General features: G+C 40.5%; 1 protein-coding gene across 1 annotated transcript in view; it reads left to right on the top strand.

Moving 5' to 3' along the window:
* Positions 1-530: 530 nt before the first annotated feature.
* The window catches only part of UBE2Q2 (ubiquitin conjugating enzyme E2 Q2), a 66,494-nt gene continuing 54,745 nt past the window's right edge, over positions 531-12,279 (top strand). Inside the window, exon 1 of the mRNA XM_058736939.1 lies at positions 531-936. Coding sequence (XP_058592922.1) covers positions 748-936 — 189 coding nt within the window. The 5' untranslated portion in view covers positions 531-747. The remainder of the gene's footprint in view (positions 937-12,279) is intronic.

Genomic DNA, 12,279 nt, shown 5'->3' on the forward strand with positions numbered 1-12,279 from the left:
AGGTAAGTGGGCCGATTTGCGTCCAAAGAGCTACCCGCCGCCCGCCGCCTCCCATTAGGGCCCGGCCTGGGTCAGGTGAGTGGGTGGTGTGCTCAGAGCCTAGAGGAGGAGCCGCCCCCAAGGGGCCGGCGCGCGTCCGCAGCAGCGCCAACGTGGCCGGCGCAATAGGCCGCGCACGTGGCCCGCCCCAGGCTTGGGAGCGGGGGCGCGCAGGGGTCTCCTGCTCCTCCAGGTAATCAGGGACCTGGGAGCCAGCTGGCCCCAAGCCTCGCGTCTTAGAGCACGAGGATCGAAGCAGATGGGCTGGGGAGGAAGAGGGTTGGGTCACGGCGAGGAGGGGGCGGCCAGGCGGGCCCGCGCGCAGGCCGCGTGCACGCGCCGGAACAGGGGCGCGCGGGGCGCGCCGGGGCGGGGAGGGGATGGGGGCGGGGTGGGGGCAGCCCTTTCCCAGTCGGTAGCGGGGGCGGTGTCGCTGTTGCCCTTTTAAGCCGCGGGGCCGCGGTCCCCTGCCGGCAGAGTCAGTTACAAAGAGAGCAGCCGCTCCGGCCGCTCGCTACGCAGTTGCTGGCCGAGGCCTCGGTGTCCCTAGCCATTTTCAGCCGCCATCCCACGCGGGCCTCGGCGGCGGGGAGAGGCGGAGCCGCAAGAGCGCGGTCCCGGACCGGCCCTGCGGGGCGGTCGTGGCCGTGACGGCGGCCCCGGGCCCGGCTCCCCTTTCGCACCCCTCCTGCCGGAGATGAGGGGAAGATGTCCGTGTCAGGGCTCAAGGCAGAGCTGAAGTTCCTGGCGTCCATCTTCGATAAGAACCACGAGCGATTCCGCATCGTCAGCTGGAAGCTGGACGAGCTCCATTGCCAGTTCCTGCTGCCGCCTGCGGCACCGCCCGGCAGCCTACACTCGCCGCCGCCGCCGCTCACACTCCATTGCAACATCACGGTGAGGCGCCCGGGCTCAGCCCCTCGGAGCCAGGCGAAGGCGGAAAGGGGTCCCCTGAGTTCCCGGACAAAGGGGAGTCGGTCCTGTAGAGGCCACTTGGTTCCCGGGTCCCCGGGCGGGGCGAATCCGCCCCTATCCCCCGGCAAGGGGCCCAGCCCAGGCCCAGCCTTGCAGGCTCCAGGCTTGGGTGGGAGGAGGCGGGCGGCGCATTTCTTAGCTTTTTCCGCGGGTCTGGGTTTGGGGCTGGTCCCCGTAGGTTCCCGTCTCCGGGCTTCGGGTTGGAAGATTGCGGCGGCCCTTTTCCTCGCCGGGTCGCCATGGCTCCCCACCGCCGGCCTGCTCCCGGGGCCACGCGAGGCCAGTCGGCTATGGCTATTTGAACCCCGGCGGGGAAGGGCCCTCCAGTTTTAACGCCTTACTCTTCAGTCAGGTTTTCCTGGTCCTGCTTATTCACCCAATTATTTTTAAGTTTGTGTTAAGGAAAAATTGCTATTGAAAACTGATGCATTCGAGAGGAAAAAAGTTTAGAATGCAGCCTCTGGTGCTGTTTGAATTATCCCCTTCCTGCTGGCCTGGCTCCGCGCGTACGTGTTTCTGAAAGGTGCTTTGTACCTGGATTCGGCAGGTGGTGGTATCCGTGTTTGCTTACATAGCTCCTCCTGTGTGTAAGTAATGAGTTATTTGCAGCCAAAAGGTTGCCCAAAGCCAAAAAGACGATTTAAAGCTTACTCTTTCAAGTTGCAAGCTTGTTAGAAACCCGGGACTTGGTAAGATAATTGAAATATTGAATGTTTTTCGTGACCGTGTGTGATTAAACTGTGGTGAAATTGATTTAGGGTATTGTTACAAACTGCAGAATATGGATGGTCCTTATAACAGGAGTCAAGGTGGTAGTTTCATGTTCCTTCAAGTCTCGTGTCTTTGATTCCTTTTGGTGAAGTCCTTTTGGTGCTTTTAGGCACCTGGCTACTCAGGTGCCTAAAGTGTGCCCGGTACTCCAGAGTTTGGAAAGGCCTTAAAGTTATGATAATTGACCTTAAAATAATTTTCAGAAAGAATATCTGGGGGAATAGGGTGTATTTTTGAAAGAAAAATACAAGTGCTGTACTGAAGAGAGAAGCCATCTATTGAACATATAGGTGTTCTGTTCTAGGTTTTGACTGGTTTCTGCAAAACTGGACCAAGCATTCCCTGCTTTCAGAACTAAATCTTAGGGGAGGAGTTTCACATAACAAAGTGTTACCAGGTTCTGTGGTGTCATTCTGAAAGCCAAAGAGCAATTAATTTTGAGTTTGGTCGTGGGGTGGTGCTTCAGAGAAGGCTTTGGTGACAGGCTGACAGTGGAGTTGGGCTGCCACAGGTGAGTTGAATCTTGGAGTGAAGTGCATTTTAAGCAGAGGAAATGCAATCCCAAAACATCAAAGCTTGAGAAAATGTGCTTTGCTTAGGAGTTGACAAATTATGGGGATAGAGGCTGGTAAAGGAGAAGATTTTCCAAGGATGGGAAATAGGAAGTAGTAGTGACCATGACGGAGACTGGCCTGCATGGTGATTATTCTGGTTGAAGTTAGGGGTATGACCAGGAAAAGGTAGGGCTGGTTTGCATGATAGAGTACTGAACTTGTAGGCTGTGGGGAGCTACTAAATTACTGAGGTAGTAAGTTGGAAAAATGTGTTTCCCATCTAGCACTAGGGGTAGTTCACTACAGGTTTAATTAGTGTGTGATATTAGGAAATGTGTATGTATGGTTTAGGTTATCTCAATCGCTTGTAGGGTGGTGGTGCTGCTGTGCTGGCATTTAGTGCCAGGGGTCCATGGATGCCAGGTGTCTTGTAATGTTCAGGCAGTCTGCCACAACAAAGAATTATTCCTCTTCAAATGCCAGCAGTGCCCACATTGAGAACCATACAATAGGCTGATAGGAGTAGGCTGCACACAAAGTATTGAGTGAAGACCCGGATTAGGAAGTGGAGCAAGGAGTGAATGAGAGACACCCAGTGAAAGGATTTGGTAGGGACTGGTATAATGGTACCATAGTAGAAACTACTCAAAATTATGACAGATATTATCCAAAGATAATTATGATGGAAGCTCAGTGTGTATGAATGTGTATTAACTTTCTGTGGACAAACATCAAACATACACAGAAGTTGAATAGTGTGGAGAACCTCCATGTACTCAGCCTCAACAGTGATAAATTTTTGGCCAATCTTATTTCATCTGTACCCCACCTCACATTATTCTGAAGCAGGTTCTTGACCTGTCACTTCATCTGTAAATATTTCAGTGAGTATCTCTAAAAGATAAAGACCCTTTAAGCATAGGTAAGTGTTTTTATAAAATCTGAATGGCTTGCTAGTGTCCATGCCATTTTTTAGAGGGAAAGAGCAAAGAAAAATGGAACTGGATTTCAAATGCCACACGTATCTACTGTGTTTGTGAATTGCTATTCTCTACAAGGTTATAGCTCTTAAAAAAAAGTAATGAGTTTGATCTATTCTTTAATTTTTCTTCTTATTTTCTCTTATTCCCAAATATTTATTGAGCTCTGCTGTATACCAGACTGTCTTTTCCATTGCTCACCAAGAAACATACTTATGTAGTTTCTTTAACATTTGAGTGAGTAGTACCTCACCAGTTGTTTCCTTACACTCATGCATGCCAGTTTCTGAATAATCTTCTAAAGATACTGTGCCCCCTTTTTCTTTCAGGTTTCTGCATAAGTTTTTCCCAGATGGAATGTGCCCCTTACCCCACTCCAATCTGTCTTTTCATGTCTGACCATCCATCAAGGCTCTTCTATGAGTTTATATTCAGTTTATGCTAGTGTTTATTTTCCCTTCCTCCCTTCTGTAGACCTTACTATTTACTGTTTGGGTTCTGTTGTTGTTTTTTACATGTTTTTAAAATATTTATTTTTGAGAGAGAGGGAGACACAGAATCTGAAGCAGGTTTCAGGCTCCGAGCTCGTCAGCATAGAGCCTGACGTGGGGCTTGAACCCACGAATTGTGAGATCATGACATGAGCCAAAAATCGGATGCCCAACCGAGCCACCCCGATGCCCCTTGTTTTCTTATGTTTTGTTTATAATAGTTTTAGATGATTGTCTTTTTTTTTTTTTATGATAGCAGGGAAGAATAGTCTATAATTATGCTTTTTATCTTCCACTCAGTAAATGCTCAGTAAATATCTGTCCTATTGGCTATAAGGCCACCATTTTAGCTATATTCTGTTTGAACAAAAATCTTTACTGTGTAAGTTAACTGCAAAGAGTTTGTCAAAAGTGCAGATGTAACATCAAGAAATATTTAAATATTTAGGGGCACCTGAGTGGCTCAGTCAGTTGAGCATCCTGCTGTTGATTTCAGCTCAGCTTGTGGTCCTAGGATCAAGCCCCATGTTGGGCTCTGTGCTTGAGTGTGGAGCCTGCTTGGGATTCTCTTCCCTTCTGCCCTCTTTGTGCGCGCGCGCTCTCTCTCTCTCTCTGTCTCTCTACCCACAATTGTTAAGATTTAAAAGGTCACTAGATACGAAATCTGTAATTTGACTTCATATGAAATACAGGTTTAAGAAGTAAAAAACAAAACAGAATTTTTACATTGAAGTAAATCTTTTCCTGTTATATAAATCTGTCCTAATCTTAAATATGAAGGGAAAGAATGCTATTTTCAATCTCAAGGAGTCTTTCTTACTGTTTTCTGTGAATTCCTGATATGAAGGAGTGTCATGCAAACATCTAATAGCTAGTTAGCACTAACATCCAGTTGTTATGCTCACCCCTAAAAGCAAAGCAGCTTGTCTTAATAACCTGCGTGGCCTTATTGGGAGCTAATACATGGCTTTCTTTTAGTCCTTTTGAGATATCTAACGTGACTTGGCAACTCCACTACTCCTTTTATGGACTTCTTGGCATCTGGTAACTCTTGGTAGGGAATCACTGTTTCAGAGTGAAAAATCCCCCCCAGGATGTAAATTAGCTGGTAAACAAATAAAACTTCATACTTTTATTGTTTGGGTAGCATAAACCATTACTCTTTCTGCATGAGTGACTATTTGCCAGTGGTAAAATGTGTGGTAGCGCATTTTTTTGTTTCGCTAATTACATTTCTGTTCATCATTGTGAAAAATTCCCTTCCCTTCCCTGCCCCCACAGCCAGACACTAAAATAACAAATGTTAGAGCTTGGAGTTTAGGTGAGAGAAAAAGGTTTAGTCTATACTTAATAGCTGGGACCTTAAGCAAATCACTTCCTGTACTGTATTTTTCTATAAAGTAGATAATACTTTTTTGTCCTGCTTGAAAGCTTATATAGGAAAGCTTTTTATCAAGAATAATGTCCTCTACAGTTATGAAATTGATGGCTGAATAACATTTTATTTTGAAAAGTGCTTTCTAACAGATTTACATGGGAAATAAATCAGTGCTGTTAATTTCTTAATTTTTCATGTTTCTAGTCTTTACACTGATTACACCCCACCAAGGCTATACAAAGGAAATCATGAACAACTTGGTTAAAAGTTTTTCTTTGGTCTGCCCTCCTGGGACAGATTACTTTTCCAAATTGAACTCCTGGAGAATCGTTTGGAAATAGCAGAACTATCATGTTGAACACCTTAGTGGTACTTTCGGGTCAGAGGAATCATTGTTTCCATTCATCTGACCAATTTATAGTATAGAGTCAAATTCCTAGTTGTTATCTATCTATCCTCCTTTATCCCCATTTTTATGCCCGCCCTTGAAAGAACAGATGCATGAAGAGGAGACTTAGGTTTCCATTTTATGAATGTTGTATATACCCTTAGTAACTTGATTTTTTGTTAAACTTCCTTAGACCTGGAAAAGGATAGTATTAGATAAATGTCAGCTAGTTGAGGGGTGGGGAATTGAAGTGACAAACAGTCCCTGCCAAAAGTAAAGCTTTCCTGGAGAGCCAGAGTGATGAACCAGAGTTCCCTTTTCCAAGGCTGTTGTAACAGTGTTCTGTGTTCTCTTCTAAAAGATTATTCTGAAAGACAAAGCAGTCTCCGGACCAAGGAAACTGTCTAGTGGTTTCTGCACATTGGGTGGTTTGACTCTTCTTCAGCACCTTTACTTTCTCTGCCTCAGTTTACTTACAGTGATGTTTTGATTAGCTGTAATTTGCTACTCAGAACACTTAAGTATTTTTCAGATTACAGGGTATGTGTGTATTTTTCTTTCACCAGGTATTAGATTTTTCATTCTGCTTTTGTGGGCTCTGATCATGTTACTTAGTTGTGTACTTATAAAATGATTAGCAGGGAATAATTTCTTTTTTTTGGTAGCTTTTTATTTTTTTAATGTCAGAGCAGTTAGACTTTTATTAGGGTCCTATAAGGTAATTCTGTCAGTTTTGTTCTCCACCCCACATTTACTGAACAACAGAATGTGAAAGTAGTGTGTCCCATAACTGGACTCTGGAAGAATTACAACTGTTATACCTCTGAAACTTCAGCAAAAAGTTTTGTGCACCAGTTTTCAAAAAGTTATGAAGTCCTTGGAGATGGCCATGTTCTATGTTCTATTATTTGGAAAGATAGCAGAAACTGAGCAGTCTGGAAGGCAGTTTTGCTGGCGGGTGCTTAATGTTGAGCCACACTTTGATCTCTTAGTGGATTTACGTAGAAAGTAGACACAAGTTATTTCTGAATTAGACATAATTTTCATAAGCAATGATGGGCTAAGAGGTTGGTTTGATTAACCTTGAGTTGTGTTGCCTCAGATTAACATAATGTAACATTTTATGGTGATAATGGTAGTGGTGATGAACTTGTTTGAAAATTTGTTCCCTTATAACCTTTATGGTGGTGGTCACAGACAACTTCATCCTGCAAGCCTGATACAACTAATAGAATAGGAGGAAAAAAGGTCCTGAGTAATTAGATGCCTAGATAATTGTTTATTTAGGTCTAAAATTTTCATAACTGTGGTGAAAAAGAGCTGTGTTATAAGCACTGAAACATACAATGTAAAGAAAACTGTTTAAACTTATATTGAGATTTTTGAGCACCATCCAAGTGCTTAAAATTGGCACATTGTAGGTTATTTTAAAGAGAAATAGTAAAGAAACTATCTTTTCAAGATATACAATGTTTAGTTGTAAAAATTAAAATGCTTCATATATTTGAGAGATTGAGAGTATGCTTAGATTTAAATCTGTTGGTCATAATTTTGGATGCTGTTCGACGTAGATTGTCTTTTTTTTTTTTTTTTTTTAAGTTTATTTTGAGAGAAAGAGAGAGAAACACAAGCAGGAGCAGGGGTGTGGGGTGGAGAGAGAGGGAGAGAATCCCAAGGAGGCTCTGTACTGTCAGCACCGAGCCTGACTTGAGGCTCAAACCCCTGGAACCATGAGATCATGACCTAAGCCCAAACCAGGAGTCAGACACTTAACCAGCTGAGTTACCCAGGCATCCCCGAAGTAGATTGTCTTTTAAATATTACACTGAACAAACCTTGAATGTGATGCAAAGTTTGTGCACACTTAGTTTCCAGAGGTGGTGGTGGTGGATGTTTTATAATGTAGAAAACAAGACATTATTATTGTAAGAAATTGAGAAACCAGATAAGCACAAATGGGGAAAAAAAATCACCTGTAATTTTACCACTCAGAAGACACTACTATCAAATTTTTGATATATATCTTGTCTTCTTTTTTCTCCTATGCTTATATAGACTTCCTCTCCCTTAAATGTCAGATTGTTTTGTAATCTGTTTTTTTACTTGACAGAATTGTAGATCTGTCATAAGTTATTCCTCTATAATGTCCTCCATTATCATGTGGTGTTCTATTGTAGGACTGTAACATGGGGTTTGTCATGTTTCCTGGTATTGGACGTATAGGTGATTTCTGTTGTTTTGTGTTTTTTTTCTATTTTAAGTAATGTTTTGGACATAAATAGCTAGAGCTAAATCTTGTGCATGGAGGACATTATCCTTTGAAACTTTTCTAGAAGTGATGGCTTTCCATTCTTACTGATGAACTGGTTTCTGGAGCTCTAACAAATTATATTGTATAGGAACTTTTTTCCCTTTCCAGGTAGAACCTTTTACTTAACAGATTGGCAAAAATGTTAGCAAGTGTGCAGTCTCAAGTCATGGCAGAAAATACTAGTATCTATGACCTTCTAGAAAAGGGTTTATATAAACCCTTTTTGTTTTGGTAAGATAAATGCTGGCTACCCCAGGCTGGCCAGCATTGTCCTTATGACTCCAGATCTCCCAGAAAGAGAATTTTAGTCCCAGGGAAGACCTAGATTTGCCTGGTTAAGCCCACCTGACCGCTAATCACTGGGAGTGGAATGGGCTCACTAGAGCCCTGTGACCAAGTTTTGAGTCAAGGGAAAGAGGTAGGAGGATGGGAAGGAGTTAGGAAAACTAGCTCCAGTGGAACCACATCAGTTAATATAGAATGGTGAAGGGATGTTTCTTCCAAGGAAGACATTCTGGGCCAAGTGGGAGGAGGTGTGGAGAAGGTAGCTATTCTTTTTGGAGTCCAGATTCCTTTATACTATTTAAAAGTATACTGAGGGCCCAAGGAGCCTTTGTTTTTGTAGGTTATATGTTAACATTTATCATTAGAAATTAAAACAAATATTTAAAATATTCATTGAAATAAACCCATTACATGTTAATAAAAATATTATTATGAAAAATGGCTACATTTTCTACACCAAAACATTTTAGTGAGAATAGTGGCATAATTTTACATTTCTGATAAATGTCTTTGATGTCTGGCCTGTCATTTCTTTCTACATTCACTCTGTGGGGATATGTTGTTTTGAATGAAATATTATGAAGAAAATTCAGCCTCTCACAGACACTTGGTTGGAAAAGTAGAAATATTTTAATAGCCATTTAAACAATTATAGTTATTCTTTTTGAATACTTCACCAAAATTAGGTTTTTCTTGAACTGTGAATGGATGGATCTTCTCTTGCATGTTTTTTTTTTTTCCCAAAAAATTTTTATTTAAATTCTAGTTAGTTAACATATAGTAAAATAGCCTCAGGAGTAGAATTTTCATCACCTACATATAATACCCAGTGCTCATCAAGACAAGTGCCCTCCTTAATGCCCATCACCCATTTAGTCCATCCCCTGCCCCCTTGCATGATTTATAACATCCATTGGTTATTTGGAAAATACGTTCACTGAAATCTTCTAAATGTTGATATGTTTATTATATAACATGAAAGCATTATGTTAAGATAAAGCTCTCCAGCTCATGGTGGTAGATACAGGTTTTCAAAAATTCTAATTTTTGCTTGAAAGCTTGAATTTTATTATTGGCAATAATAAATACTGTCCTTTGTTTTCCTTGAAATAACACTTTTTTTTTTGAGAAAACCTCTGTCAAAAACCCAAGTTGAAATAACCATTGTCTGTCAGTCATCCTTTCAAGTAAAATTGGTGTTCCATTAAAGTGGTTAGTTTACTTCACAGCTCGGTCACGTAAATGCTTTTTCTCAAGTATTCCGTAGGAGTTTTCATGTGTGCATTCCATTTCATCAGTTGCCATATAAAAAAGACCTATGTAAGGATTTGAGGTTTAGTAAAATAATTTCTTCACAGATATTCTTAACTAAAACACCTTTTTCTTTGTGCTTTAAATATCTTGAATGCATAGTGGTGAAGAATACCATGACTATAAGTATAGTTTGGTGTCACTGCCTTTATTTGTGCTAAGGTTCCAGCAGTTTTACACACCATTGTATGCATACCTTTAGTGCAAATGTCAATACATTGAAAAAGGCAGTTTATATTCTTGTAGAAGTAGTTTGGACCTAGGGGTTCAAGGGCCCCACTTTGAAAATTGTTGACATAGTTGCTTAGATCAACTATATATCCTACTTTCTCATGTATAGGAATGGAAGAACATGTCATGGGTGGTAACTGGTCTCAATAATTTTTTGTTGTTTCAGTTCTCATAATATGGTTTTAAGGGGTTTTAGTCCAGAGCAACAGTTCATATATTTTATTTTGCTTATGTAGAAGTAATCTACACAGTGAAATTCTAAATCTAGGTTTTGTTGTTGTTGTTACTGTTGTTTTTAAGGTTGCAAATACAAAACTAAGGTCTAGTGGTATGTTCCTAAACTTGGCTGAAGAATTTGAAGAGGAAAATGCAATACTCGATAAATAGTTTTCTTTGAGAATAGGATTAATTTTGAAGACCAAGTTTCTTTTTGTGTAGAGATTTGGGACACCATGAGAATTAGAGGAGTGGGAAAACAAAATAAACCATTACCAAATAGACACAATGATATCCTCCTCCAGTACAATTTTTTGTTCTTCAAAGAATACTTGGTAAAGTGCTTTAAAAATACTCTGTTCTGTTTGGCTTGAACTGTAATGAAATTGAGATTATAGTTCTTAAAGCAATGCTGCTTTAATCCTGTTCTGCAAAATTGTTTTTCCATGTCTAGAATCTAATTGTTCTGTTGCTAGTATCTAGTATTAATGACTTTTCCCTAATTTGCAATAGAAAACAGTACAAATGAACAAAGTAAATATCTATTGTAGGTAAAAGCATGTGCTTTGTTCATTAACTTTTAAAAATCAACATATGTAATTGTGCTTTTAAAAATACATAACTAGCATTTCTTGATAGTACCCAGTTTGCAATGGAATAAAATGTTGGAATTTTATGGAACTCGAGTTAGTTATATATTGCTCTGTAACAAAATTAGCAGCCTAAAACAGCAAAAATTATCTCAGTTTCTGTGGGTCAGGAATCTGAGCATGGCTTATCAGGTTCCCTGGCTCCGAGTCTCTCACAAGACAGTAAAGGGGTTGACTAGTGCTGCAGTGCTCTCAAAGTGAGACTGGGAGAGAATCTGTCTTCAATCTCATTCATAATGATATCATATCATATCATTCATATCAATCTCATATTCATTTTTGGTAGGATTAATCTTACAGGCCTCAGGTCTGAGGGCTGCAGTTTCTAGCTGGCAGTTGGTCAGAGGCTGCACTGTCTCTTGCCTCTCAATAGGGAGATGGCTTCAGTCAGAAAAAATGAAAAGAGCAGGAGAGGGTGAGCAACACAGAAGTTCTCATCTTTTTGTCAACTAATCCTAGAGATGACATCCCATTATTTGATGTACTGTTTGCTAAAAGTGAGTCATTAGGTCTAGGGGAGGGAATTACCAGGTAGGATTATTGGGACTGTTTTAGAGGTCGCTCACTACAGTGTTAAAGAACATCATTGACCTCTGAGCTGTAGCACACAGACAGTGGCTGTACAAGAAGAATGCGTGTCTCAAAAGCCCATCTTCTAATGGCAAGTGAAAGCTGTATGTAGCATATGGTCGCTATATTGCTGTTTGTTCTGCCTTCTAACACTGGCTATATTTAGGAAATAACCTTAACCTAATTAAAGAGATCTGTTCCTTTGGAAACCACATCCCTCTCTATAGTCTGAGAAGGGATGAAAATTATTAGGAAAAAGGCAAAATTAAATGGGATTTTTTTTAAAATTTTTTTTTAGGGCCAATTTTCTAATGGAGAAAAACTTAAAGTAACTTCTATAATTGCTCAGAGAGTATAGTGAGAAGATTTTTAAAAAGCATTTTAACGTCTATATGGATTTTAAAACATGTGCCTAGTTTGTACTCCTTTGCTTTACCTTTAAAAATGGAGTTAGATCTCATCTAGATAAAGTTTAGAAATGTAGATTTCTGGGTGCCTGGGTGGCTCAGTCGGTTAAGCATTGAACTTCAGCTCAGGTCGTGATTTCCCGGTTTTGGGTTTGGGCCCTGCATTGGGCTCTGTACTGACAGCTCAGAGCCTGGAGCCTGCTTCAGGTTTTGAGTCTCCCGCTCTCTCTGCCCTTCCCTTGCTCTCTGTCTCTCAAAAATAAATAAATGTTAAAAAAAATTTTTTTAATGTAGCTTTCTTATATTAAAAGGCAAAAGTGAGTATGGTTTAAATTTATAGATTATACTTCAAGGTTGTGAGGTTTTTTTGTTTTTAATTTTTTTTTGTCTTTTGTTTTTGCTTTTTGAGGGATTTATTTATGATTCCAGATTTTAAAGCCCTTAAAAAAATGTTAAAGCTGGAGAATCCAGGCCATGATTGACCATTCTTTGTAAGGGAAGGAAGTCCATCTTCCTGGTGCTTGAGTACCGTTTTTTTTTTGGTTTTTTTTTTTTCAGCTTTTGATAAAACACAACTTTTGCAGTGTATTATTTTCTATTTTAAATGCTACTGCTTGCTGGGTAAACTCTTTTTGTTTGATTTTAAATTTATAGGTTATCTGACATGGAGCAGGCAAGATTATACCATAAAACTTTGTTTTAAAAAATATCCATAAAAAGAA

This window comes from Neofelis nebulosa, chromosome 7 (assembly GCF_028018385.1).
Source record: "Neofelis nebulosa isolate mNeoNeb1 chromosome 7, mNeoNeb1.pri, whole genome shotgun sequence".
Taxonomy (NCBI): Eukaryota; Metazoa; Chordata; class Mammalia; order Carnivora; family Felidae; genus Neofelis; species Neofelis nebulosa.